General features: G+C 43.9%; 2 protein-coding genes across 7 annotated transcripts in view; one reads left to right on the plus strand and one right to left on the minus strand.

Annotated features, from left to right (window-relative positions):
• Nucleotides 1-8,078, plus strand: part of BBOF1 (basal body orientation factor 1) — a 50,079-nt gene extending 42,001 nt beyond the window's left edge. For all 6 annotated transcript variants that reach the window (XM_077941434.1, XM_077941438.1, XM_077941436.1 and 3 more), the window contains one exon: nucleotides 6,374-8,078. In XM_077941434.1, coding sequence (XP_077797560.1) covers nucleotides 6,374-6,385 — 12 coding nt within the window. In that variant the 3' untranslated portion in view covers nucleotides 6,386-8,078. The remainder of the gene's footprint in view (nucleotides 1-6,373) is intronic.
• ALDH6A1 (aldehyde dehydrogenase 6 family member A1) lies at nucleotides 576-25,362 on the minus strand. Its single transcript, XM_001093055.5, has 12 exons — nucleotides 25,254-25,362; nucleotides 17,237-17,299; nucleotides 14,276-14,350; nucleotides 13,940-14,101; nucleotides 13,633-13,711; nucleotides 12,932-13,234; nucleotides 10,568-10,689; nucleotides 9,071-9,260; nucleotides 8,385-8,566; nucleotides 6,864-7,043; nucleotides 6,508-6,606; nucleotides 576-2,126 (listed from the first exon to the last, which is right to left on the minus strand). Exons 1-12 carry the CDS (start codon nucleotides 25,305-25,307, stop codon nucleotides 2,022-2,024), a joined length of 1,614 nt encoding a protein of 537 aa, XP_001093055.1. The 5' UTR covers nucleotides 25,308-25,362; the 3' UTR covers nucleotides 576-2,021.
• Nucleotides 25,363-25,604: the final 242 nt, after the last annotated feature.

Consider the following 25,604-nt stretch of genomic DNA (forward strand, 5'->3'; position numbering starts at 1 on the left):
CATGAATAACCCCCATAGTGTAGGTTAGTTAGCACTATCAAAGTGACTAGTAAGGACGCAGGAAAATAAAGAGAGGAGTCAATTGGGATGGTACTGCAAAGAATCCATTCTGTTCGGCACATGAATTTCTGTTCTGATCTTAAGTTTAGATATATCAAAGAAACAAAAAGCATAAAGGCAGCTGGGGGTGGTGGCACACACCTGTAATCCCAGCACTTTGGGAGGCCAAGGCAGGCGGATCACCTGAGGTCGGGAGTTCAAGACCAGCCTGACCAACATGGAGAAACCCCGTCTCTACTAAAAATACAAAAACATTAGCCAGGTGTGGTGGCGTATGCCTGAAATCCCAGCTACTCGGGAGGCTGAGGCAGGAGAATTGCTTGAACCCGGGAGGCGGAGGTTGCAGTGAGCCGAGATCACGCCATTGTACTCCAGCCTGGGCAATAAGAGTGAAACGCCGTCTCCAAAAAAAAAAGCATAAAGGCAGTTGAACTAATGGCAGAAGACTGTCAAAGCATTTTTTTTTTAACCACTTTATGTCATGAAAAGCTTCGAAATTTCTTAGGCCCAGTCAATTGCTCTACATGAAGAATTCTTTATTAAAAAAATCACTAATTAGAAATACAGGCAAGAGAAAAGAATATATAAAATTTGGCAAGTAATAGCAGGTTAGATTTGCTTAAGGCAGGTGTCTTACCCATTTTCATGGTTGGAACACTCCTTGATTTCTGGACCTAAAATAACTTTTGAAATAATTTTCTAAAGAAAATTATTTGCATCTGGCCAGGCACGGTGGCTCATGCCTGTAATCCCAGCACTTTGGGAAGCCGAGGCAGGTGGATCATCTGAGGTCAGGAGTTCGAGACCAGCCTGACCAACATGGAGAAACTTCGTCTCTACTAAAAATACAAAATTAGCTGGGCGTGGTGGCACATGCCTGTAATCCCAGCTACTAGCGGGGCTGAGGCAGGAGAATCGCTTGATCCTGGGAGGCGGAGGTTGCGGTGACCCGAGATTGCACCATTGCACTCCAGCCTGGGCAACAAGAGTGAAACTCCATCTCAAAAAAAAGAAAAAAGAAAATTATTTGCATCTGAATTAATGGCTGAAGCATTAATTAATGATTGCTGAAGAGAACCCTGAAAGTTAGTACTTGGCACATATAACAAAAAGTTGATTTGATTTATCCATTGCTTACTGAGGTATCCTTGAGAAGTGATCTTAAGAAGCAGGAACAGTGACAATGATAGAACTAATAGTGGTCATGAAATACTAGGAAACAAAGTGGCATTGAGCAGAAAAGAAAGAAGCTGTTGCCACAACTTTGGGATATATAAAAATGGATTATATCTTGTGTATTGTGGGATAAAAGAGGGGCTAAAGAAAGCTTTGCAGGAGGTCTCTCCCAGTGGCATTTAGGTAGTGCTATGTTTGAGGATCAACCAAAAACAGTGAGTTATTTCTGTCCTGTTTCCCCATCTAAGAGTTCTTGCAATTATTGGAACATTTTCTTTAAAAAAAAAAATTTTCCCTTTTCTTTTTTTACTTTTTCAATTTTTTAAAACAGAGACAGGGTTTCGCCATGTTGCCCAGGCTGGTCTTCAACTCCTGGGCTCAAGCAGTCTGCCCACCATGGCCTCCCAAAATGATGGAATTACAGGCATGAGCCACTGCGCCTGGCCGGAACATTTTCTTTACGTACACTGGCGTTTCTCCCCTTCAAATCATCAGAAAAGGGGATAATTTTTAGAAATCAGGTTTAAGCACTAATTTCAGATAAGCATTTCATAGTTACAACAGTTACCTCAAAAATGTACGAAGAGCAAGTGAAAAATCTGGTTTCATTGTTACACTAGGCAGCTCCCTATAGAAACTTTGCTGGGGTTAATAGTCCTGAGGAAGATTTTAGTTACAGTGTAGTCCAGTCCCATAGATCTGATCTGAGCAAAGCTGACAAATGAAGCTGCTCAAAAATAAAGGGAAATTACTCAGGATGGACTGAGTCTTAAACAAACTTGTGTCTAACGGCCCATGGTAGGCATGGCAACAGCAGGTGAGGAAAGAGTAGCATCCTCTTCTTTCCACTGAGAAGTAATGGTCTTTAACTGAGTGTAGAATTGGATGCCCTATAGAAAACAGAAAAAAAGTTAGCATATATTTCTGGGGTTTCATGATTCTTCTTTTAATTAGCTTTTGAAGGAGGTATTATAAAGTGCTACTCACTTTCCTAACTGAGAAATGCAATCAGAATCCAATATATATTGTTCATAAGATAATTGATCTAAAACATTTAACATAATACCTGGCAGATAGTAAACAATCAAACCTTAGCCATCATTATTACGCTGAAACTAGTATTTCTTTCTTTTTTGTTTGAGATGGAGTCTTGCTCTCTCACTTAGGCTGAAGTGAAGTGGCATGATCTCAGCTCACTGCAACCTCTGCCTCCCGGGTTCAAGCAACTCTCCTGCCTCAGCCTCTCAAGTAGCTGGGATTACAGGCACCTGCTACCATGCCTGGCTAATTTTTGTATTTTTAGTGGATATGGGGTTTCACCATGTTGGCCAGGCTGGTCTCGAATTCCTGGCCTCAAGTGATCCGCCTTCCTCGGCCTCTCAAAGTGCTGGAATTACAACTGTGAGCCACCGTGCCCCCAGCCATTACATAGTAGGCTATTTATTTATTTACTTATTTATTTATTTAGAGAAGGAGTCTCTCTCTGTTGCCCAGGCTGGAGTGCAGTGGTGTGATCTTGGCTCACTGCAACCTCTGCCTCCCAGGTTCATGTGATTCTCCTGCCTCAGCCTTCTGAGTAGCTGGGATTACAGGCATGCGCCACCACACCCAGCTAGTTTTGTATTTTTAGTAGAGACGGGGTTTCACCATGTTGGCCAGGCTGGTCATCTGACTTCAGGTGATCCTCCAGTCTTGGCCTCCCAAAGTGCTGGGATTACAGGCATGAGCCACTGTGCCTAGTCAGCCATTTCTGATAATTATCAGAGATCATGAGCTCTATATTGAAGTGGCAAACCCAAAGTATCTTACAAATCTAAAGTAAAATATCTGACATTATACAAATTCACTTCTAAAATTACCTATAACATGTGAGCCCAAAAATTCAGCATATTTAACTCTCTCTATATATAGATAGATATAGATTATTTTATTTTTTATTATTTTTTTTGAGATGGAGTCCCACTCTGTCGCCCAGGCTGGAGTGCAGTGGTGTGATCTCAGCTCACTGCAAGCTCTGCCTCCTGAGTTCATGCCATTCTTCTGCCTCAGCCTCCCGAGTGGCTGGGACTACAGGTGCCTGCCACCACTCCTGGCTAATCTGTTGTATTTTAGTAGAGATGTTAGCCAGGATGGTCTCGATCTTCTGACCTTGTGATCCACCCGCCTCGGCCTCCCAAAGTGCTGGGATTACAGGCATGAGCCACTGCACCTGGCTAGATATAGTTTATTTTATAAGAGTAGGCTTGAGCAAAAGAGAATAATACATTGTGCAGATTTAACACTTACATAATTACTAGCAAGCTAGAATGACATTTTACCAGATTACCAGAGTAATTTATAATAATTAAATTGGGGGGTGCAGCCAGGCGTGGTGGCTCACACTTGTAATATCAGCACTTTGGGAGGCTGAGGCAGGCAGATCACTTGAGGCCATGAGCTCGAGACCAGCCTGGCCCAATGTGGCGAAACTCCGTCTCTATTTAAAAAAAAAAAAAAAAAAAATTAGCTGGGTGTGGTGGCCGGTGCCTGTAATCCCAGCTACTTGGGAGCTTGAGGCAGAATTGCTTGAACCTGGGAGCTGGAGGTTGCAAGTGAGCTGAGATTGCACCACTGCACTCCAGCCTGGACAACAGAGCAAGACTCCCATCTCAAAAAAATAAATAAATGAGAGGGTGGGCAGGCAACAATTTTTAAACAATAGTTGTACTCTGCTTTGCTTAAAAGAAATGTTACTAGTATCAAATTAGTCATTTTTACAAAAGCTGTGACTAAGCCAGGTTCAGTGACTCACTCCTGTAATCCCAGCACTTTGGGAGGCCAAGGCAGGCAGATCACCTGAGGTAAGGAGGTCAAGACCAGCCTGGCCAACATGGCAAAACCCCGTCTCTACTACAAATACAAAAATTGGCGGGCGTGGTGGTGCGTGCCTGTAATCTCAGCTACTCAGGAGGCATAGACAGGAGAATTGCTTGAACCCTGGAGACTGAGGTTGCAGTGAGCCGAGATCATACCACTGTACTCCAGCCTGGGTGACAGAGCAAGACTCTGTCTCACAAAGAAAGGAAAACAAAACAAAAAACCAAAAGCTGTGACTAATATACAAATTAGATAATCAACCTCCAAATACCAAAGTGTTGACTTCTTAACCATTTGGCCACACTGTCATAATGCTATGCAATCCCATTGTTAACTTTTTAATAACCCAAACATAAATAAATAAAATAAAAAAGCCCCACATGCCCTGCCGTCTGGCAGCACACAGCTGGCACAGAAAAAAAAATTAACCTATAAAAGGGAAAACTTGTATAGCAAAACATGTAATTTATTAATGAAGGTTTCAAAATGGCTCTAGTCCTATGGGATTACAAAGAACTTCCCCTAGCCTATTTGTTCAACAAATGTTTAGGTAGCCTGCTCTGTGCCAGGTACTGCAGATAAGTAAAAAACAACTATAGTGTGATGAGGGATTCTCTACGTGGCAAGCCCTATATGACTCAACCCCTGCCTGCCTCTCTAACCTCATTTTTTCCTTTTCTTCTCATTTGCTCACTGTGCCCCAGCCCATTTCTGCTGTTTGAATGTGCCACGCTTCTTCCTGCCTTAGGACATATGTACCTGTTGGCCGATGTGGCAATAGTAATAATTCTTTTTTTTTTTTTTCTGAGATGGAGTCTTGCTCTTTTGCCCAGGCTGGAGTCCAGTGGTGCAATCTTGGCTCACTGAAACTTCCGCCTGCTGAGTTCAAAGCATTCTCCTGCCTCAGCCTCCAGAGTAGCTGGGATTACAGGCGCCCGCCACCACGTCCAGCTAATTGTTTTATTTTTAGTAGAGAGGGGGTTTTGCCATGTTGGCCAGGCTGGTCTCGAACTGCTGACCTCAGGAGATCTGCCTGCCTCAGCCTCCCGAGGTGCTGGGATTACAGGCGTGAGCCACCATGCCTGGCCAATAGTGATAATTCAATACTTACGACATTATGAAATATATAGGTACTGTTGTTATTCTTTTTATACGTGAATAAATTTAAGGCATAAAGCAGGTATCCAGGTGCGGTGGCTCACACCTGCAATCCTAGCACTTTAGGAGGCTGGGGCGGGTGGATTACCTGAGGTCAGGAATTCGAGAGCAGCCTGGCCAAAATGGTGAAACACTATCTCCACTAAAAATACAAAAATTAGCCGGGTGTGGTGGTGGGCACCTGTAATCCCAGCTACTTGGAGGCTAAGGCAGGAGAATTGCCTGAACCTGGGAGATGGAGGTTGCAGTGAGCCGAGATCGTGCCACCACACTCCATCCTGGGTGACGGAGTGAGACTCTGTCTCAAAAACAAAAAAAATAATTAAAGGTATCCCCCAAAGTCAGACAGCTAATAACTGGCTTAGCTGGGATTTGAACACAGGCAATTTGGTTCCAGATCTGCTTTACTTTTCTTGTTCAGTGCTGTATTCATAGTGCCTAAAATAATGCCTGCTACAGGCCGGGCACAGTGGCTCACACCTGTAATCCCAGTGCTTTGGGAGGCTGAGGCGGGCGGATCACGAGGTCAGGAGTTTGAGACCAGCCTGGCCAACATGGTGAAACCCTGTCTCTACTGAAAAACAAAAAATTACCCGGGCATGGTGTCAGGCGCCTATAGTCCCAGCTATTCAGGAGCCTGAGGCAGGAGAATTGCTTGAACCCAGGAAGCGGAGGTTGCAGTGAGCTGAGACCATGCCACAGCACTCCAGCCTGGGCAACAGAGCGAGACTGCGTCTCAAAAAAAAAAAAAAAAAATAATAATAATAATAATGTCTGCTACAAAGAAGGTGCTCAATAACATTTTTTGTATATGAATAACTATTACAGAAAAACTATGTGCAATGGGAACACACTGGGGATCACACCACCCAGCACTGAGGGAGGGGTGGTGGCAGTTGGAGGAGGTTTTCTGGAGGAGCTCATTCTTTAAATTGAGACATGACAGATGATTAGGAGTTAGTCAGATGAAAGGGGAGAGATGGCGAAGAGGGTCACATGCTCAGGAAGTGGCATATACAAAGGCTTGGACTTCCCCATGTTCTTTCCTCAAAACTTTGTTGCTTTGAATTATTCAGGAAGAAGCAGCTTGGCAAAATTTTGTTAACTTTTAAATCTTTTTTAGGGAACCTTCTGAGAAGCACTGATTATGACCCCACAGAAGCTGCTGGCAGGCCCTTCCTTGCAGAATCCTTGCTCCTGAATATCTTTTAGAAAATTTCTTAAGGGAAAAGACAAAAATTTTAACTCAAAAGTTACCTGTTTGCCATAGAAATTGGTGTCTCCCCTGAAGGAGGATCGAGAGCCGGTGAATGAGAACATTGGCAAAGGCACTGGAATGGGGACATTCACTCCCACCTAAAACAGAACAAATCCGTGTCATACCCTAAGGACAAAGGAACTCTCCATTTAGAAGCACAACGGCATCAGAGACCAGTTTTAAATACCCACCTTCCACCCTGTCCTTTACCCCATGAACTTTCATTCCTGAGGAAGAAATGGGGCAATGTGGGAGGTCATGGGGGCAATCTTAAACCAATGACTCACCATTTACTGTTTCCTCTTAGGAAATAGTAAATGGATATAAGAATCTCTTAAAAATTCTGTTCACAAACCTGTCCGACATCCACCAAGTGGGCATATTTCCGAGCAGTAGCTCCATTGGTGGTGAAGATGGCAGTTCCATTTCCATATGGGTTGTTATTTACAATCTGGATGGCTTCATCCAATGTTTCTGTCTCCAGAACCACAAGAACTGGACCAAAAATCTCCTCTTTGTAACAGGTCATATTTGGCTGCCAGGAGTGATGCATCCAGAAAAGAAGTCAGCTTTTTGGATTCTGAGTATTTTACGCTTATTTGATACTTTCATTTACTACACATCATTTACATGGACAACTTTCATATTAGTAATCTCTTTTCATTTCAAATCACTTATTTTAAAAAAAGTCCTCTCTTAACTGTGTTCCATCTTCCAAGTTACCAATCATATAAACAACTTGGAATTCCTATCAACAATAACCACACTTATTTTAAGGGACTGTATTTTTAGTTCATGACCCATCATTAGCTTCCTTTTTAATACCTGAACAACTTGTTTCATCCAATTGTCATCAAAAAGTTACATGAAAATTTATTTTTTATAAATCCAATCTATATTAAATATACCAGGATAATTTTTCTCTTTATAGAAACCCAATGCTGTTTTCTATAACATAAACAATCCATTCTTATTCACTCCTTTGCCTCCCAAAAAAGTCTGTATGTTTATATTTTGATATCAGGTCATAGACACTCAAAACATCCTTCACCATGCAATTAATGTTTGTTGCTGGTAAACGGATTTTTCTGTATGGTTCTGTGGCAAGAGATTTCATAATTTCTACTGCACTTACATTCAACACTTGATGATTCACTATTATACTAGGGCTATATGAATTTCAAAAAACGCCTCATTACCTCAATTTTTAACTCATGTTAGCTGAGAGACTTTCAAAGTTTTGATAAATAAAAATTGACAAGTCAATTATTTCTGTCACTTTCAATAAATATCGGGTGGTTGATATATTGATTGAGACACTGCAGTAGCCATAAGCTAGGCAGCAAGAGGGACACAGGAGAGAAAACATTAACAAACCAGTATAAGATAAGATAGTGTTTGGCAAACTATAGCCTGTGGGCCAAATGTGGCTTCCTGCCTGTTTTTGTACAGCCCCCAAGTTAAAAATGGTTTCTGCATTTTTAAATGGTTGAAAAAAATATTTAATCATATATTAAATGATATGAAATTCAAATATCAGTGTCCATAAATAAAGTTTTATTGGAACACAGCCACCCAATGTTTATGGCTGATCTCACACTACAACATCAGAGTTTAGTTGCAACAGACACTATATCCCTGTAAAGCTGAAAATATCCCTTTATGGAAAGTTTGCAGACTGCTGGTATAGTGGAAAGAGTTTGGTTGGGAGTTAGAAGGGGAGGCCCATTCAGACTCCAGATAAAATAACTGATCAATCCTGGCAAGAGATGAAGTCTTAGTCATTAAGTATTTTGATTAATAAATTAGAGGGATGAGATTCTATAGCCTTTAAGGTACCTTCAGCTCTCATATTTCTGAAATAAAAGTTGTTCACCTTGACATTCGAGATGATGGTTGGTCCAACAAAGTTACCATTTTCATAGCCTTTCACTTTAATTTTTCGTCCATCAAGAAGGATGGAAGCTCCCTCCTTTGTTCCACTATCAATCAGATTACAGACTCGCTCTTTGGCCTGGGGAGTGATCAGAGGGCCAAGATCAGCTCCAGGCTGATCTCCTGTAAAACAACACAGAAGAATTTAAGGTCCTCATTAACATAAATTATGACTGCTGTCAGGGCTCATGCCTGTAATCCCAAAGCTTTAGGAGGTCAAGGCAGGAGGACTGCTTGAGCCCAGGAGTTCCAGACCAGCTTGGGCAACAAAGTGAGACTTCGTCTCTACAAAAAATAAAAAAATTAGCCAGGTGGTGGTGCACACCTGTGGTCCAAGCTGCTCAGGAGGCTGAGGCAGGAGGATCACTCGAGCCCAAGAGTTTGAGGCTGCCACGAGCTAGGATGGCACCACTGCACTCCAGTTTGGGTGGCAGAGAGCCTCTGCCTTTAAAAAAAAAAAAAAAAAACCACTGCTAATGAGATGAATCCAAGTGACAAGTACAATATAAAGAGAGGAAATGGCAAGAATAGACGTGATTGTTCCCACTGGCCAAGGCCACTGACAGAACTCAAGAGCTTAGTGCCACAGATGCAAAATCTAAGGGAGCAAGGCAGGTGATTGATTACCTGCATTGACTCTCAGGTTTTTGGCACGCTCCACCAGCTCTGGCAGCCACTTCTTGGCTTCTCCCACAAGGACTGCTGTTGAAAGAGCCATGCAGCGCTGACCAGCAGCTCCAAATGCTGCCCCAACCAGCTGGTTCAGGGTATTTTCCTTATTGGCATCTGGCATGACTACCCCATGGTTCTTGGCTCCCTAAAAAAAAAAAATACAGAAAAGCACAGGAATCTTCCTTGGCCAAATACAATTAAGCTAAGAAATTAAGCAGTGGACCAGGTATAGTGGCTAACGCCTGTAATCCCAGCACTTTGGGAGGCTGAGGTGGGAAGGATCACTTGAGGTCAGGTGTTCAAGACCAGCTTAGGCAACATGGTGAAACACGATCTCTACAAAAAATTAGCCAGGAATGATGGCACAAGCCTGTGGTCCCAGTTACTTAGGAAGCTGAGGTAGGGGGACCCCTTAATTCTGGGAGGCAGAGGTTGCAGTGAGCCAAGATCACACCATTGTACTCCAGAGTGGGTAACAGAGTGAGACCCCTGTCTCAAAAACAAAAACAAAAACAAAAAACAACACAAAAACAACAAAAGGAAAGAATTTGTTGTCTGCTGGGTTTTTCAGTTATAAGAAGAGCAATGTTAAAAAAATAAAAAAAGAGAGAGAACTTACAGCCTTACAGCAATAATGCCAGTAACCAGCTGAAAGGCAAAACAGAAAGTAGACCTCTTGATATAGAATTTCAAGAAAGAGCCAGGCATAGTGGCTTATGCCTGTAATCCCAGCACTTTGGGAGGCCGAGGTGGGCGGATCACTTGAGGTCAGGAGTTCGAGACCAGCTTGGCCAACATGGCGAAACCCCATCTCTACTAAAAATACAAAAATTAGCCGGGTGTGGTGGTAGGCACCTGTAATCCCAGCTACTTGGGAGGCTGAGGCACGAGAATTGTTTGAACCTGGGAGGTGGAGGTTGCAGTGAGCTGTGATGGCACCACCGCACCCTAGCCTGGGTGACAAAGTAAGACTCTGTCTCAAAAAAAAGTGATTAACGTGACTTAGAATGAAACTCCTCTAAAGGTTCATGATTAAAGAGAAGACATTCAGAAGGACATGGTAAGGCTTATGTCTGTAATCCCAGCACTTTGGGAGGCCGAGGCAGGCAGATCACAAGGTCAGGAGATCGAAACCATCCTGGCCAACATGGTGAAACCCCATCTCTACTGAAAAAAAATAGAAAAATTAGCCAGGCGCAGTGGCGCGCGCCTGTAGTCCTAGCTACTCAAGAGGCTGAGGCAGGAGAATCACTTGAACCTGGGAGGCAGAGGTTGCAGTGAGCCAAGATCATGCCACTGCACTCCAGCCTGGCGACAGAGAGACTCTGTCTCAAAAAAATAAAAGAAACACTGACATTGGAGTGGGATGAGTGGCCTCTCTGCTGAAGGTCTGTTCCTAGGTAATTTTCATATATAGAATAAAGATTGGAGAAAAAAGGAATAAGAAGTCACCATATTGGCTTGAACCCTCTTGCCATGTCTTGATCCTCTCTCGAAGATATACTCTCCTGCCTGGTTGGATCCCACAAAGCTGATTGCTTTGATGTCCGGATGATCGCAAATAAAATTTACAGCTTTAAGAAGAAAATAAATGATCACTCACAAAGGAGCAAATGGATTCTCAACACGGAAAATTTCCCCTTTCCCCACTGTTATGAATTTGAAGTTTTCCTGTGTTTTTCTTTTCTTCTTCTTTTTTTTTTTTTTTTTGAGACGGAGTCTTGCTCTGTTGTCCAGGCTGGAATGCAGTGGTGCGATCTTGGCTCACTGCAACTGACGCCTCCCAGGTTCAAGCAATTCTCCGTCTCAGCCTCCCAAGCAGCTGGGATTATAGGCACCCGACACCACGCCTGGCTAATTTTTGTATTTTTAGTAGACACGGGGTTTTACCATCTTGGCCAGGCTTGTCTTGAACTCCTGACCTTGTGATCCACTCACCTTGGCCTCCCAAAATGCTGGGATTACAGGTGTGAGCCACTGCGCCAGGCCTGTGTTTGTTTTTCTATACTGGATTCTCATTGTAAAGTTCTCTCCTTGTATCTTTTAAATTCTATTTAGCCGGCTGGACACCATGGCTCATGCCTGTAATTCCAGCACTTTGGGAGGCTGAGGCAGGTGGATCACCTGAGGTCAAGAGTTCGAGACCATCCTAGCCAATATGGTGAAACCCTGTCTCTACTAAAAATACAAAAAAATTAGCCAGGCGTGGTGGTGGGCGCTTGTAATCCCAGCTACTTGGAAGTCTCAGGCAGGAGAATTGCTTGAACCTAGGAGGCAGAGGTTGCAGTGAGCCAAGATCATGCCATTGCACTCCAGCCTGGGCAACAAGAGCAGAAGTCCATCTCAAAAAAATAAAAAATAAATAATAAAAAATAAATTCTATTTAGCCTCTTTCCTTTCATGATTTTTCTCATGTGTTACTCCAGAATTTCCACTTCTAATCTAACTTTTATTTTATTTTATTTATTTATTTTTTTTTTGAGACAGGGTCTCACTGTTTCACCTAGGCTGGAGTGCAGTGGTGCAATCTTGGCTCACTGCAACCTCTGTCTGCCAGGCTTAAGCCGTCTTCCCACCTCATGGGACTACCTGCACATGCCACCATTCCTGGCTAAGTTTTGTATTTTTTTGTAGAGACAGGGGTTTTTCCACATAGCCCAAGCTGGTCTCGAACTCCTGGGCTCAAGTGATCCACCTGCCTTCACCTCCCAAAGTGCTGGGATCACAGGTGTGTGCCATTGCACCCAGCCTTAATCTAACTTTGAAGGCTGCAACTCCTATTTTCCTAGAAAATAACAGCCTTTGAATACTGAACTCTTCTTTTTTGTCCTTCAAGAATAACAATAGGCAGTGCACGGTGGCTCACGCCTGTAATCCCAGCACTTTGGGAGGCTGAGGCGGGTGGATCACCTGAGGTCAGGAGTTTGAGACCAGCCTGGCCAACATGGTGAAACCCCGTCTGTACTAAATAGTTTTACCAAAAGTAGTGGGGCATGGTGGCACATGCCTATAATCCCAGCTATTCAGGAGGCTGAGGCAGGAGAATTGATTGAACCTGGGAGGCGGAGGGTAGAGTGAGCTGAGATTGCACCACTGCACTTCAGCCTGGGCAACAGAGGGAGACTCCATCTCAAAAAAAAGAATAACAATATTTCCTCAATGGTGACTATGTACTGGGACACTCAGACACTATTGTGTTCTCATGTGAGAGGTAATATAGCATAGTTTTTAAAAGCAAAAATCAGAGTCAGCCTTCCTGGATGGGTATACACATCCTGGCTTTGACGGTTTCTAGCACTGTGACTTTGGGCTAATTGATTTCACTATGTCTCATTTTTCTCTTCTGCAAAATGGAAAAAATAATACCTATCTCAAAGGGTGATTATAAAGATTAATAGATAAAAAGCACTAGGAACAGTGCCTGACACACAGACGCATTATTTAAGTATTAGCTATTATTACAAGAATTGGAAGGCCTTCAGTATCTCTGAGATCTGCAAATTCTCTGAGTTAAATATCCTCATGTATTCTCTTCATATTGAAGAAAAAAGTTTCTTTTTTAATCTTATCTGTGTCTAGCCCTAATCCAGATTTCTAGTGTCCCAATATATACTGTAGGGCAAGAAGCACTGCTATTCCCTAGTTGGTTACCTTGGCGCACAAAGATGGCAAAATCATCAACAAACATGGAGGTTAAAATGAGTAAATACTTTCCTCTTTACAAGTAGGTTCCTTATCCTAAAACATCCAATCATCACTAAACACCTTGATTTTTTGGTAGCCAGATTAAGTAGCCATATGCAGAAGGGCCGTTACCTTCATGTTGTCCATGGATGATGTTTAATGTTCCATCAGGGGCACCAGAATCCTGGAGCAACTTAGCAAGAAGCATAGTTGCTCCAGGGACTCGCTCGGATGGTTTCATTAGGAAGGTATTTCCACACACCATGGCCATGGGAAACATCCAAAGGGGGATCATGGCGGGAAAATTGAATGGAGCAATGCCTGCACACACTCCCAGAGGCAGACGGTAGGAATAAAGGTCCATGTCTTTGGTGATGGATGGCATGGTCTCTCCCATCATGAGGGATGTCACACTACAGGCATGCTCAACCACCTCTGGAACACAGAAGTCAGGCCATCAGCTCTCCACACTGTGTACTAGTTAGCTTTGTCCTGTTCTCTTCAGCCCTGAGGACAGGAAGTGGCTCAGGCCAATGAACGGGCGCAGGGTACACTGACTTGCCCTTCCAAGTTAAGGGTTTGTGCAAAATGAGATTCTCTGAATGGGAAAAATACAGCGATATGTATATACCCACTGGAGGATCATTTGAGTAAAGAGTAAAGTAAATCAGTCTTAGGGATACTGAATACTGCCATTTTTCACAAGCATTAAAAAAGACATAATGGGATGGCAAAATCTATATAAAGGAAGAAGCAACCTCCCATTCTGAGATCTGTGCCTCCCACCTTCCTTTGCTCCTTCCCAAAAGTCCCATAAGGGGCTCCCAGCTTACGAAGGCCTCGAAATACATCTCCTTCAGCATCAGCTAGGGTCTTCCCTTGTTCCAATGTGATTAACTTGGCAATTTCTTTCTAGAGAGAAAACACACAGATAGAAATTAATGCAAGAATGTTCCTCTTTTAAATTCTCAGGTAGCCAAGGAAGAATAAGACTGGAGGAGATGTAGTACAAGGGAGAGAGCCATGATCAATGTCTCTGCATACTGCAGAGTAAGGGAGGGTGGCTGAAAAGGTCTCTGTGAGAGTGACAAACATGCCCTAGGTGACAGTTTGGAAAAGCATACCATTCAGATTTCATACCAAGTTTTCTTTAATAAGTTGTTGATAGCGGAGCAAGACCTGCTGGCGGCTTAATACTGAAGTGTCTGCCCATGCAGGAAAAGCACGTTTGCAGGAAGCAATGGCTGCATCCATTTCTGCCTTGGTGGCCTGAGGGACCCGACCAATGACCTCATTGGTGGCCTGATGAGAAAAATAAGCACATGATCCTTTGCCCCTGACTCACCTTCTCCACTGTACATCTAGTCACAGAAGCAGCACTATGTGCTTTACAATAGACACCCAGGTCCCTACTTGCCCATCATGTCCCTAGAATTCTAGGCTCCTAAGTTGAAGTCCCAAAGCAGCTTCGCTTACTGGGTTGTGGATCTCGATCCATTTGTCACTTTTGGATTCAACAAATTTCCCATCAATGAAGAGCTTTACAGCTGGCTGAAAACAAACAAACAAACAAAAAACCATGAAATTTTGTATTAGTTAATTGCTTTGCTTTTCTCTTCCCCTTGCACCAAAAGGAAAGAAAACAAGTTGATAATGGAATCTTCTCGTCTTTAGAAATGTTACCACTAGGAAAGAGACACATAATATCCTTATCTATTTTGCGTGTGTATGTGTTTATTTTATTTTATTTTTTTTGAGACAAAGTTTCCCTCTTGTCCCCCAGTCTGGGGTGCAGTGGTGTGATCTCGGCTCACTGCAACCTCCGATTCCTGATTCCCGGGTTCAAGCAATTCTCTTGCCTTAGCTTCTCGAGTAATGAGATTACAGGTGCCCACCACAACACCCAGCTACTTTTGTATTTTTGGTAGAGATGGGGTTTCACCATGTTGGCCAGACTGATCTTGAACTTCTGGCCTCAGGTGATCCACCCACCTCGGCCTCCCAAAGTGCTAGGATTACAGGCATAAGTCTCTGCATCTGGCCCTTATTATTATTATTATTATTTTTTCTTGAGACATGGTCTCACTCTGTCACTCAGGCTGGAGTATAGCGGCGTGATCATGACTCACTGCAGCCTCAACTCCCAGGGCTTAGGTGATTCTCCCACCTCAACCTCCTGAGCAGCTGAGACTACAGGCACATGCTACCATGCCCAGCTAATTTTTTTATACTTTTGATAGAGACGAGGCTTGGCCATGTTGCCTGGCTGGTCTCGAACTCCTGGGCTCAAGTGAGCCACCCGCGTCAGACTCTCAAAGTGCTGGGATTACAGGCTGAGTCACTGTGCCCAGTCTATAGTTTATATTAAGATGTGGCAGAGCCTCTCAATACTGTGATCTCTCTGAGAATGGGAAATTCCCTGCTAGTCACACAGTGGAACTTCATGAGTGGAAACACGACATTGTGAAGTTTATACTAAAAAAGCAGCAACTCTGTTAACAAAGATTAGCTATTATGAGTTTTTGGCCCAGCTGACTGTTAATTACTGTGAGCATGCACTACCTTTATGATCAAAAGATTTTTGGCCGGGCCCAGTGGCTCATGCCTGTAATCCCAGCACTTTGGGAGGCCAAGGCAGGTGGATCACCTGAGGTCAGGAGTTTGAGACCAGCCTGGCCAACATGGTGAAACCTCATCTGTACTAAAATATAAAAATTAACTGGGTTTGGTGGCATGCACCTGTAATCCTAGCTACTCGGGAGGTTGAGGCAGGAGAATCGCTTGAACCTGGGAGGCAGAGGTTGCAGTGACCCGAGATCGTGCCACTGCATTCCAGCCTGGGCGACAGAGTGAGACTCCATCTCAAAAAAAAAAAAAAAAAAAAAAAAAGATTAAAAAAATGTTTCTATGTATTTTTTTCTGAGATATAGCTCACTGTCACTAATTTTTTTTTTTTTTTTAACATGGAATCTCACTTTGTCACCCAGGTTGGAGTGCAGTGGCACAATCTTGACTTACTGTAACCTCCTCCTCCCAGGCTCAAGCAGTCCCCCTACCTCACCCTCCCAAGGAGCTGGGACCATAGGTATGCACTACCATGCCTGGCTAATTTTTTGTAGAGATGGAGTTTCACCATGTCTCCCAGGCTGGTCTCAAACTTCTGAGCTCTGGCAATCCACCTGCCTCAGCTTCCCAAAGTGCTGGCATTACAGGCGTGAGCCACCGCACCTGGCCTCTTTCACTAATTTTTTTTTTTTTTAATTTGAGATGGAGTCTCGCTCTGTCGTCAGGCTAGAGTGCAATGGTGAGATCTTGGCTCACTGTAACCTCTGCCTCCCGAATTCAAGTGATTCTCCTGCCTCAGCCCGTGAAGTAGCTGGGACTACAGGTGCGTGCCACCACACCCAGGTAAGTTTTGTATTTTTAGTAGAGACGGGGTTTCCCCATGTTGGCCAGGATGGTCTCGATCTCTTGACCTCGTGATCCAACCACCTCAGCCTCCCAAAGTGCTGGGACACTAAATTTTTAAAGCGGTCTGTGAACCAAAAAATGGTGATCTACTGTGGTACAGTGTGTGCATACTTCTGTGTGGAAAGAATTTGAGCAATAGTCCTTATTTATTAGATTTTAGGTGCTGGAAGTGGTTGACAGACAGTTGATCTGTAAAAACCACTCTAAAGGTTGTCAAGAAGAAGACAACTATCTGGCAGGGTCAGCAGAACCTCTAGAAGCCATGAAAATGTTTGTATCTTTTGACACAGTAATCCATTTCAGGAGGGAAATAATCCAAAAGGAGGAAAAAACTATATAAATAAATGTTTTTTTTTTTTTTTTTTTTTTTTTTTTTTTTTTTTTGAGACGGAGTCTCGCTCTGTCGCCCGGGCTGGAGTGCAGTGGCCGGATCTCAGCTCACTGCAAGCTCCGCCTCCCGGGTTTACGCCATTCTCCTGCCTCAGCCTCCCGAATAGCTGGGACTACAGGCGCCCGCCACCTCGCCCGGCTAGTTTTTTGTATTTTTTTTAGTAGAGACGGGGTTTCACCGTGTTAGCCAGGATGGTCTCGATCTCCTGACCTCGTGATCCGCCCGCCTCGGCCTCCCAGAGTGCTGGGATTACAGGCTTGAGCCACCGCGCCCGGCCAAATGTTTGTTTTATAATATTGAAAAACTGAAGCAACCTAAATGTTATATAGGGAAACTGTTAATTCAGGCTATATCTATTTGATGGAATATTATTGCAGCCATTAAAATTATAACTATAAAGACCATCTTGCAATATTGATAATGCTTACAATATAGTAGATCTAATATTAGATAAGAAAACCAAGATAGAAAGTTTCACATACACTGTGATGACAATTATGTAAAGAAGATAGAGATACCCAAAAACTATACTGAATTCCTTCTCAGAAGTCAATCTCTATGCCATATAAACTCACCACTGAAGAAGAGAATGAAGATGCTGAATACCAGGCGGAATTGGATTTCACCTTGGAAGAAACCTGTGAGGCAAAAAAAATGATTATTTTGATAAATGAGAGCAGAAAGTTATTTAAAATTTAGCAAATAGCTACTATATGCTTAATACTATACTAGCTACTGTGGAGGTATGGAAAAGGACTTGATATTTCTCTCAAAGGCCATATAGCCGTTAAAGAGAAAAGATATGAATCTATGACACAGCAAACTATGAACGAACAATAAACCATAATAATCATGTCCTATATGTCCAGGATAGTACTGATTAAAAAAAAAATCTTTTTGGCCGGGCGCGGTGGCTCAAGCCTGTAATCCCAGCACTTTGGGAGGCCGAGACGGGCGGATCACGAGGTCAGGAGATCGAGACCATCCTGGCTAACACGGTGAAACCCCGTCTCTACTAAAAAATACAAAAAACTAGCCGGGCGCGGTGGCGGGCGCCTGTAGTCCCAACTACTCGGGAGGCTGAGGCAGGAGAATGGCGTGAACCCGGGAGGCGGAGCGTGCAGTGAGCTGAGATCCGGCCACTGCACTCCAGCCCGGGCGGCAGAGCGAGACTCTGTCTCAAAAAAAAAAAAAAAAAAATCTTTTTGTCATTATGTTTTCCTAATTTGGGCCTGGCAAAATGTACCATAAATCTAACAATATGAAAATACTTAGCATGGTATCTAACACAATAGGTACTGAATTTAAGATCATATAAAATCAATATGCTGGGCATGGTGACTCACGCCTGTAATCTCAGCACTTTGGGAAGCTGAGACGGGTGTATCACTTGAGTCTAGGAGTTTGAGACCAGCCTGGGCAACATGGCAAAACCTTATCTACAAAAAATACAAAAATTAGCCAGGCATGGGTGGTGCATGCCTGTGGTCCCAGCTACTAGGGAGACTGAGGTGGGAGGACTGCTTCAGCCCAGGAGGGTGAGGCTGCAGTGAGTCATGATTGTGCCACTGCACTCCAGCCAGGGAGACAGAGGGAGACACTGTCTCAAAAAAATAAAAAATAAAAATAAATAAAAGCAATGTAAATATAAATCAAATAGTTTATTACCAAATGCAATTAAAATTATATCCTTATATGTACTTGAAAAATGAATGTTCATAAGAACTTTATTTGTAGTATCCCAAAACTTGGAAACAACCCAATGTCTACCATTGGATGGGTGAATAAGGAAATTAATGTGGTATATTCATACACTGGAATACTACTCAGCAAAAAAAGGAATGACCTACTGATACATGCAATATAAATAGTCATAATAATTATGACAAGAGACAAGTTAGATAATAAGAGTACATACTGTATGATTCTACTTCTGTAATACTAGAGAATGCAAACAAATCTGTAATATCAGAACGTAGGACAGTGGTTACCTGGGGATGAAGAGGGAAACTTTTTGGGGTGATGGACATATGTTCATTATGTTGATTGTGATGCTATTTTCACAGGTGTATACAAATGTTAAAACTTATCAAACGGCATACTTTAAATAAGCACAGATTGTTTTATGTCAATTTTATTTTAATAAAGCTGTATTGAAATGCCATAGGTACGTTATAGGAAAAAATATGTTGGATAGATATTTGATGGGATAAAATCAGCAAATAGGGAGGGAGGATCACTTTCAACAAGATAACTCTCAAACTGTAACTCACTAAAAAAAAGGCTGTATATACGTTATCAAAGTTGATTTTTTGAGACGGAGTCTCACTCTGTTGCCCAGGCTGGAGTGCAGTGGCATAATCTTGGCTCACTGCAATCTCTGCCTCCCGCGCTCAAGCGATTCTCCTGCCTCAGCCTGCCAAGTTGCTCGGATTATAGGTGTCTGCCACCATGCCCAGCTAATTTTCTTTCTTTCCTTTTTTTTTTTTTTTTTTTGAGGCGGAGTCTGGCTCTGTCGCCCAGGCTGGAGTGCAGTGGTATAATATCGGCTCACTGCAAGCTCCGCCTCCTGGGTTCACGCCATTCTCCTGCCTCAGCCTCCCGAGTAGCTGGGACTACAGGCGCCTGCCAACACGCCTGGCTAATTTTTTGTATTTTTAGTAGAGACGAGGTTTCACCGTGTTAGCCAGGATGGTCTCGATCTCCTGACCTTGTGATCCACCTGCCTTGGCCTTCCAACGTGCTGGGATTACAGGTGTGAGCCAGCACACCTGGCCTAATTTTCATTTATTTTTTGAGACAGAGTTTTGCTCTTGTTGACCAGGCTAGAGTACAGTGGCATGACCTTGGCTCACTGCAACCTCCACCTCCTGGGTTCAAGTGATTCTCCTGCCTCAGCCTCCTAAGTAGCCGAGATTACAGACACCTGCTACTATGCCTGGCTAATTTTTTTTTTTTTTTTTTTTTTTTTTTTGCATTTTTAGTAGAGATGGGGTTTCACCATGTTGGCCTGGCTGGTCTTGAACTCCTGACCTCAGGTGATCCACCCGCCTTGGCCTCCCAGAGTGCTGGGATTACAGGCGTAAGCCACTGCACCCAGCCTATATATATGTTATCAAAGTTGATTTAAGAAATATTTAAGCCAATCAAAATGAGCAAACTAAAATACTCAGGACTGGGATATAAAGGAAAGCTGCAATCTAATAATCTTTTATCTTGCCTGAAAAGGGACTCTGTTAACCACAGAGTATAGGGCTGCATGAAGGGTGCCTACAGCACTGCCCAGGAAAAGATGGTGGTCCTTTGGTCCAGCAGATAGTCCTTCCAAATGCCTCATCTGCTTGCTCTCCTATTCCCTACCAAAGCCATTTCAAACCACTGACACTCTCCTGGAGCCCACCATGTCTTATTTATAGCTATGTTCCCAATACCAACATAGCACCGGGTAGGTGTTCAGTAAATAACTGCTGAACAAAATAGAAGCCCACTGCTGTCTGCTTCTTACCCCAAACTAGGTTAAGAGGCCCTTTTTTATCCTCTGAAAGCAGCCAATACTTCCCCTTTCAGGCTTATCTCTCTGTGTTATAATTGTTTGGGGTCTTACTCTGTTTTGTGTTGCTATAACAAAATACCTGAGACTAGGCAATTTATAAGGAAAAGTAGTTTGTTTAGTTCATAATTCTGCAGGCTGGGAATTTCAAGGGATGGCCCTAGCTTCTGGCGAGGGCTTCTGTCCTGTGTCATAACGTAACAGAGAAGATCAAAGGGGAAGCAGACCTGTGTGAAGAGGCAAAACTGGGGCGGGGGGCAGTATCCTGGCTTTATAGCCCACTCACACAGGAACTAATCCATTCCCATGGGAACTAATCCAGTCTCAAAAAAGCAAGAATCCACTCACTACAGCACAAAGCCATTCATGAAGGATCCACCCCCACGACCAAAACACCTCCCACTAGGTCCCAACACTACCACATTGGAGATTAAATTTCAACATGAGTTTTGGTGGAGACAGACCAACCATATCCAAGCCATAGCACCTGGGTACTTATCTGTTACCCATAAAGACTCTCAGTTTCAGGAGGGTTGACACTGCATCTGTCTTGTTCACCTACTTCACAGAGTTAAAAATTATAACTGATCAGGACTGTCCAGTTATAGAAAAGTAGCTAGCACAAAGTTGGTACTCATTAAATCTTATTGTTATGTCATTGTAAATAACGGCATGGTGATTTGTGCCTGTAGTCCCAACTACTCAGGAAGCTGAGGCAGGAGGATCTCTTGAGCCCAGTTCAAGACCAGCTTGGGGAGCATAACAAGACCCCATTTCTATAAATAATAAGTAAACACTTATTATTTGTTTTCACTCTTTGCTATTCCACAACTTTATCTTAAAACTCCCAACTCTACTACTTCCTCTTCCACTTTCAGGAGCTGACTTTGTTTTTCTTACTTCAGAGCACATAGAAACCATCAGATGAGAACGTCTCAACTCCCTAATAGCAAACCTACAAAACTGAACTCAACCTAAGGAGAAGGTAGCCAGCAAGCTCCATGCAGGAAAAGTGACTGAGACAGTGGTGCACAATCAATATATGTGGACTGGATGAAGAGGTATATGCTTTTTTTTTTTTTTTTTTTGAGACAGGGTCTTGTCCTGTCTCCTAGGCTGGAATGCAGTGGCATGATCATAGCTCACTGCAGCCTGCAACTCCTGGGTTCAAGCCATCTTCCTGCCTCAGCCTCCCAAGTAGCTGAGACCACAAGCACGTACCACCACACCCAGCTAATTTGCTTTTATTATTTTATTATTTTGAGACAGAGTCTTGCTCTGTCACCCAGGCTGGAGTGCAGTGGTGTAATCTTGGCTCACTGCAACCTCCGCCTCCCAGGTTCAAGTGATTCTCCTGCCTCAGCCTTCCGAGTAGCTGGGATTACAGGCACGCGCCACCACACCCAGCTACTTTTTTGTATTTTTAGCAGAGATGAGGTTTCAACATGTTGGCTGGTCTTGAACTCTTGACCTCAAGTGATCTGCCTGCCTTGGCCTCCCAAAGTGCTGGGATTACAGGTGTGAGCCAACACATTTTTGAATTTTTAGCAGAGACAGTGTTTCACCATGTTGGCCAGGTTGGTCTTGAACTCCTGACTTCAAGTGATCTGACCATCTTGGTCTCCCAAAGTGCTGGGATTACAGGGGTGAGCCACCACGCCAGGCCGCCATTAACTCTTTTAAATTTCCCAAGGCTTGGTCCTAGGCCTTCTTTTCTTCTCATTCTGTATATGCTCCTTGGGTGATTTTTATCAACTCCCATGGCTTAACTATCTAGATCCTGATGATGCCCAACTCTTTAGTCCTTGGCCAGAATTTTCTTCTTCAGGTGATACCCACGTAATTATCTTTACCACATCTCTATTTGGATGTTACATAGGCACATGTTAAAAAAAGGTGGCTGGGCACAGTAGCTCACTGTAATTCCAGCACTTTCGGAGGCCGAGGCACTTTGGGAGGCTGAGGTGGGAAGATCACTTGAGTTCAGGAATTTGAGACCTGCCTGCACTCAGTGGAGTGCAGTGACGCGATCTCGGCTCACTGCAAGCTCCACCTCCTGGGTTCATGCCATTCTCTTGCCTCAGCCTCCTGAGTAGCTGGGACTACAGGTGCCCGCCACCACGCCCAGCTAATTTTTTTGTGTTTTTAGTAGAGACGGGGTTTCACCATGTTAGCCAGGATGGTCTCGATCTCCTGACCTCCTGATCCGCCTGCCTCCCTCCCCTCCTGGTTCATGGCCTGCTAGTCCTACAACATTTGGCTCTTTCCCTAGGTCTCCACAGTATCCCTGTGGAGGTCACTTCAGAAGTTTCTCCAAATGAATCAGAAAATACATAGTGTCCGTTTCCGAAATAAAGTACATGGAAAGATTCTTCTCCTTGATGGAAAAGGACAAAATATTAAGTATTTGGGTCTCTCCTTCGGCAACTTGGTAAAGGATAAACACTCCTATTGTTTATCACTTATTGCAGTACAATAAAGGAACTTTCAGTGAGCATTTCACTGTAAGCCTATGTCAGTGCCTAACATAGAAAGAGATGGCAAGATTTAAGTTCTGAATTTTCAGCCCCATCAGTTACTAGTTCAGTAACCATATCACTGAAAGTGCAAGTCACTACATCTTTTTAAGAGTAATTTTCTTGCCCAGGTGCAGCGGTTCATGTCTGTAGTCCCAACACTTTGGGAGGCTGAGGTGGGAGGATCGCTTGAGTTTAAGAGTTCAAGACCAGCCTGGGCAACATGGTGAAACCCTGTCTCTACAAAAGATACAAAAATTAGCTGGCATGGGGGCACGACCTGTTGTCGCAGCTACTTGGAGGGCTGAGGTGGAAGAATCACTTCAGCGTGGGAGGTCGAGGCTGCTGTCAGTTGTGATTGCACCACTGCACTCCAGCCTGGGTGACAGAGCGAGACCCTGTCTCAAACATTCCTTTATCTCTGAATGGGAGTGATAATATCACAAGGAGCTGAAAGAGGTTTTAGGTTAAGTTTGACTACTCTTCATAGCAGAGAAAAATAAGCTGAATACTTAAAATAATTGAAAACGTGAACTCTCTATAAATCCTTTTGATAGTTCTCTAATATTCATGGCTGCCAAAATCGAGGGGTTTTTTTTTTGTTTTTTTTTTTTAAGACGGAGTCTTGCTCTGTCACCCAGGATATAGTGCAATGGCACAATCTCAGCTCACTGCAATCTCTGCCTCCCGGGTTCAAGTGATTCTCCTGCCTCAACTTCCTGAGTAGCTGGGATTACAGTCGCCTGACACCCGGCTAATTTTTGTATTTTTAGTAGAGAAGGGGTTTTACCATGTTGGTCTGGCTGGTCTCCAACTCCTGACCTCAGGTGATCCACCCACCTTGGCCTCCCAAAGTGCTGGGATTACAGGCAGGAGCTACAGTGCCTGGCCTCTAGGCTACTTTTTATCAAACTTTTAATCAAAGTTTCATGTTACAACTCCTAGTTGGCTGAGGATTACTCTATTTGTTCTTTTCTAGGTCACTTCAGAAGTTTCTCCAAATGAATCAGAAAATACATAGTGTCTGTTTCTGAAATAAAGTACAAGGAAAGAGAGATTCTTCTCCTTGATGGAAAAGAACAAAATACTTTCTTAAGGTTCTCAATGACTCGTTGTGATGGGAGGGGAAGAGGAGGCAAAGGAAAAAAACCAATTTCAGTAAAAGATTTCAAGAAGTTGGTAAGAAAAATATAGGGTGGAAACTTTGTTTTCCTGCTACTAAAAAAAGATACTAGAACAGAACAAGGATCACAGCAAGAAATATGAGGCCAGACCATCTGACAAACCCTTCAAACTCATCCTTTCTACCGTCCCCATTAAATAGCATATTTAAACGTGAATCTTTGCTGACTCTGCCAAGAATCTTGAAAATGCCCAAGTTTCTGTACTAGAACTCACGGAAACCTGGTGAATACTAATATTACCTAAAAGCGCAGCAATACAGAGGAAATTCTCAGACTGGATGTAATGAATAAGAAGGGCACTGTTGTTTCTTGCTGATTGTTTCTTGCCTGCAGTAAATCTTGCCTCATACTCTAAATCCTTGGTAGGCCATGAACAGGGGAAAGACTATAGAGTTGGAGATTACAGGCCTCAGGCATGCAACTCCTGTAGCTTTACCATTTCTCCTTAGGTTGGCTTCAGAAAGGACTCAATCCCCCAAGTGCAGAGATGAGGGTGTGTGGCACTAGAAGAGCTGATTTGGGGTGGGAACTTAGACTTCTTGTCTTACCTGGCTCCCACTTTCTATCACCTGTTTTGAAAATGTTTAGTACCTTGAACGTACATGGAACATACTGGTAGCGTTAACTGTGTGCCCTTATCTACCCTATGTACATGTGCCCTATCTATGTAAACTGTTTAACTTGGCTGAGAGAAAGTTTCACTGAAAGTTTTGGCAAGAAAGGGGACAGCCAGTCTATGGAAAATACAAAGAGCCACACTTAGGGAAAATAATTCGGTAAATGGCTGCCTTTGGTGAAAATCTAGAGTCCACTTCTAGAAGAAAATTCAAAGTTCATACACTGACCCTCGCCCCTCACGTTCCCCCTCCCTCTTACCTCGGATCACCACGGACAGTGAAGTAGGGTGGGGGAAGGGAGCAATGGCAACGTGGACGCTCAAGGCAGGGGACAGAATAACCAAAAAGAGTAGTTTCTGGGGGATAGAGAGAACGCTGGTGCAGAGGTGAAAGGGAAAGACGGTGGGCGGATGGAGAGATGAGGGCAAGAGACTGACAGCAGGGAGCGGGCAGAGCTGGAGAAGGAGAGTGGGCGAGAGCCAGAAAAGAGGAGGCTTAGGAGTAAAAGGGTAGAGGGCCAAGGGTAACAGCCCAGGGTTGGATCCGGGACGAGGGAGGGTATGAAGTGAGGGCTGGGCATGGGACAGGGCCCACAGGTTAGGTAGGAGGTCCGGCCAAAAAGGGGTTGGGCCAAGAAGGTGGTCCCAGCCCGAGGACGGCTCAGGGAGCGGACGGAAAGGATCCAATTCCTAGCTTCATGGTGCCTTGGCGCCACCCTCACTCGCCTGCAGGATCCTGGCTCGCACTGCCGCCGCCGCCGCCGCCACTACCGCCGCCATGGCTCTCGGCCGCCCTAGCTCCGCAACCCGCTCCTCTACAGCTCAGACGCACTACAGCTGCCAGGCCTAGCCCTCCATCCTGCCGGGCTTCCTCATTGGTGGGGAGGACTATTTTCTTCAGCCAATCACTCGTCCTAACACCTGATTCCTCCTCTCACACCCCAGTCCTGGGGATAAGTGATTGGTCAGGAGCGAAAATGCTCGCACCCTCTCCTACCTCAGCCAATGCCGTTGGCGGAGGTAGAGAAGACGCCCCCGACTTGGACACTCCATACTGAGCACACGGAGGAGACGCCC

Source organism: Macaca mulatta, chromosome 7 (genome assembly GCF_049350105.2).
Source record: "Macaca mulatta isolate MMU2019108-1 chromosome 7, T2T-MMU8v2.0, whole genome shotgun sequence".
Lineage (NCBI taxonomy): Eukaryota > Metazoa > Chordata > Mammalia > Primates > Cercopithecidae > Macaca > Macaca mulatta.

Excerpts from the sequence above, each read along its gene's own strand:
- ALDH6A1 (XM_001093055.5), bottom strand. The coding sequence starts at position 25,307 with ATGGCGGCGGTAGTGGCGGCGGCGGCGGCGGCAGTGCGAGCCAGGATC. Across the intron at positions 13,235-13,632 it reads AGATGTATTTCGAGGCCTTC|AGGTGGTTGAGCATGCCTGT; the intron begins GTAAGCTGGGAG and ends TCTGTGTTCCAG. Across the intron at positions 6,607-6,863 it reads ACTTGGTGGATGTCGGACAG|GTGGGAGTGAATGTCCCCAT; the intron begins GTTTGTGAACAG and ends GTTCTGTTTTAG.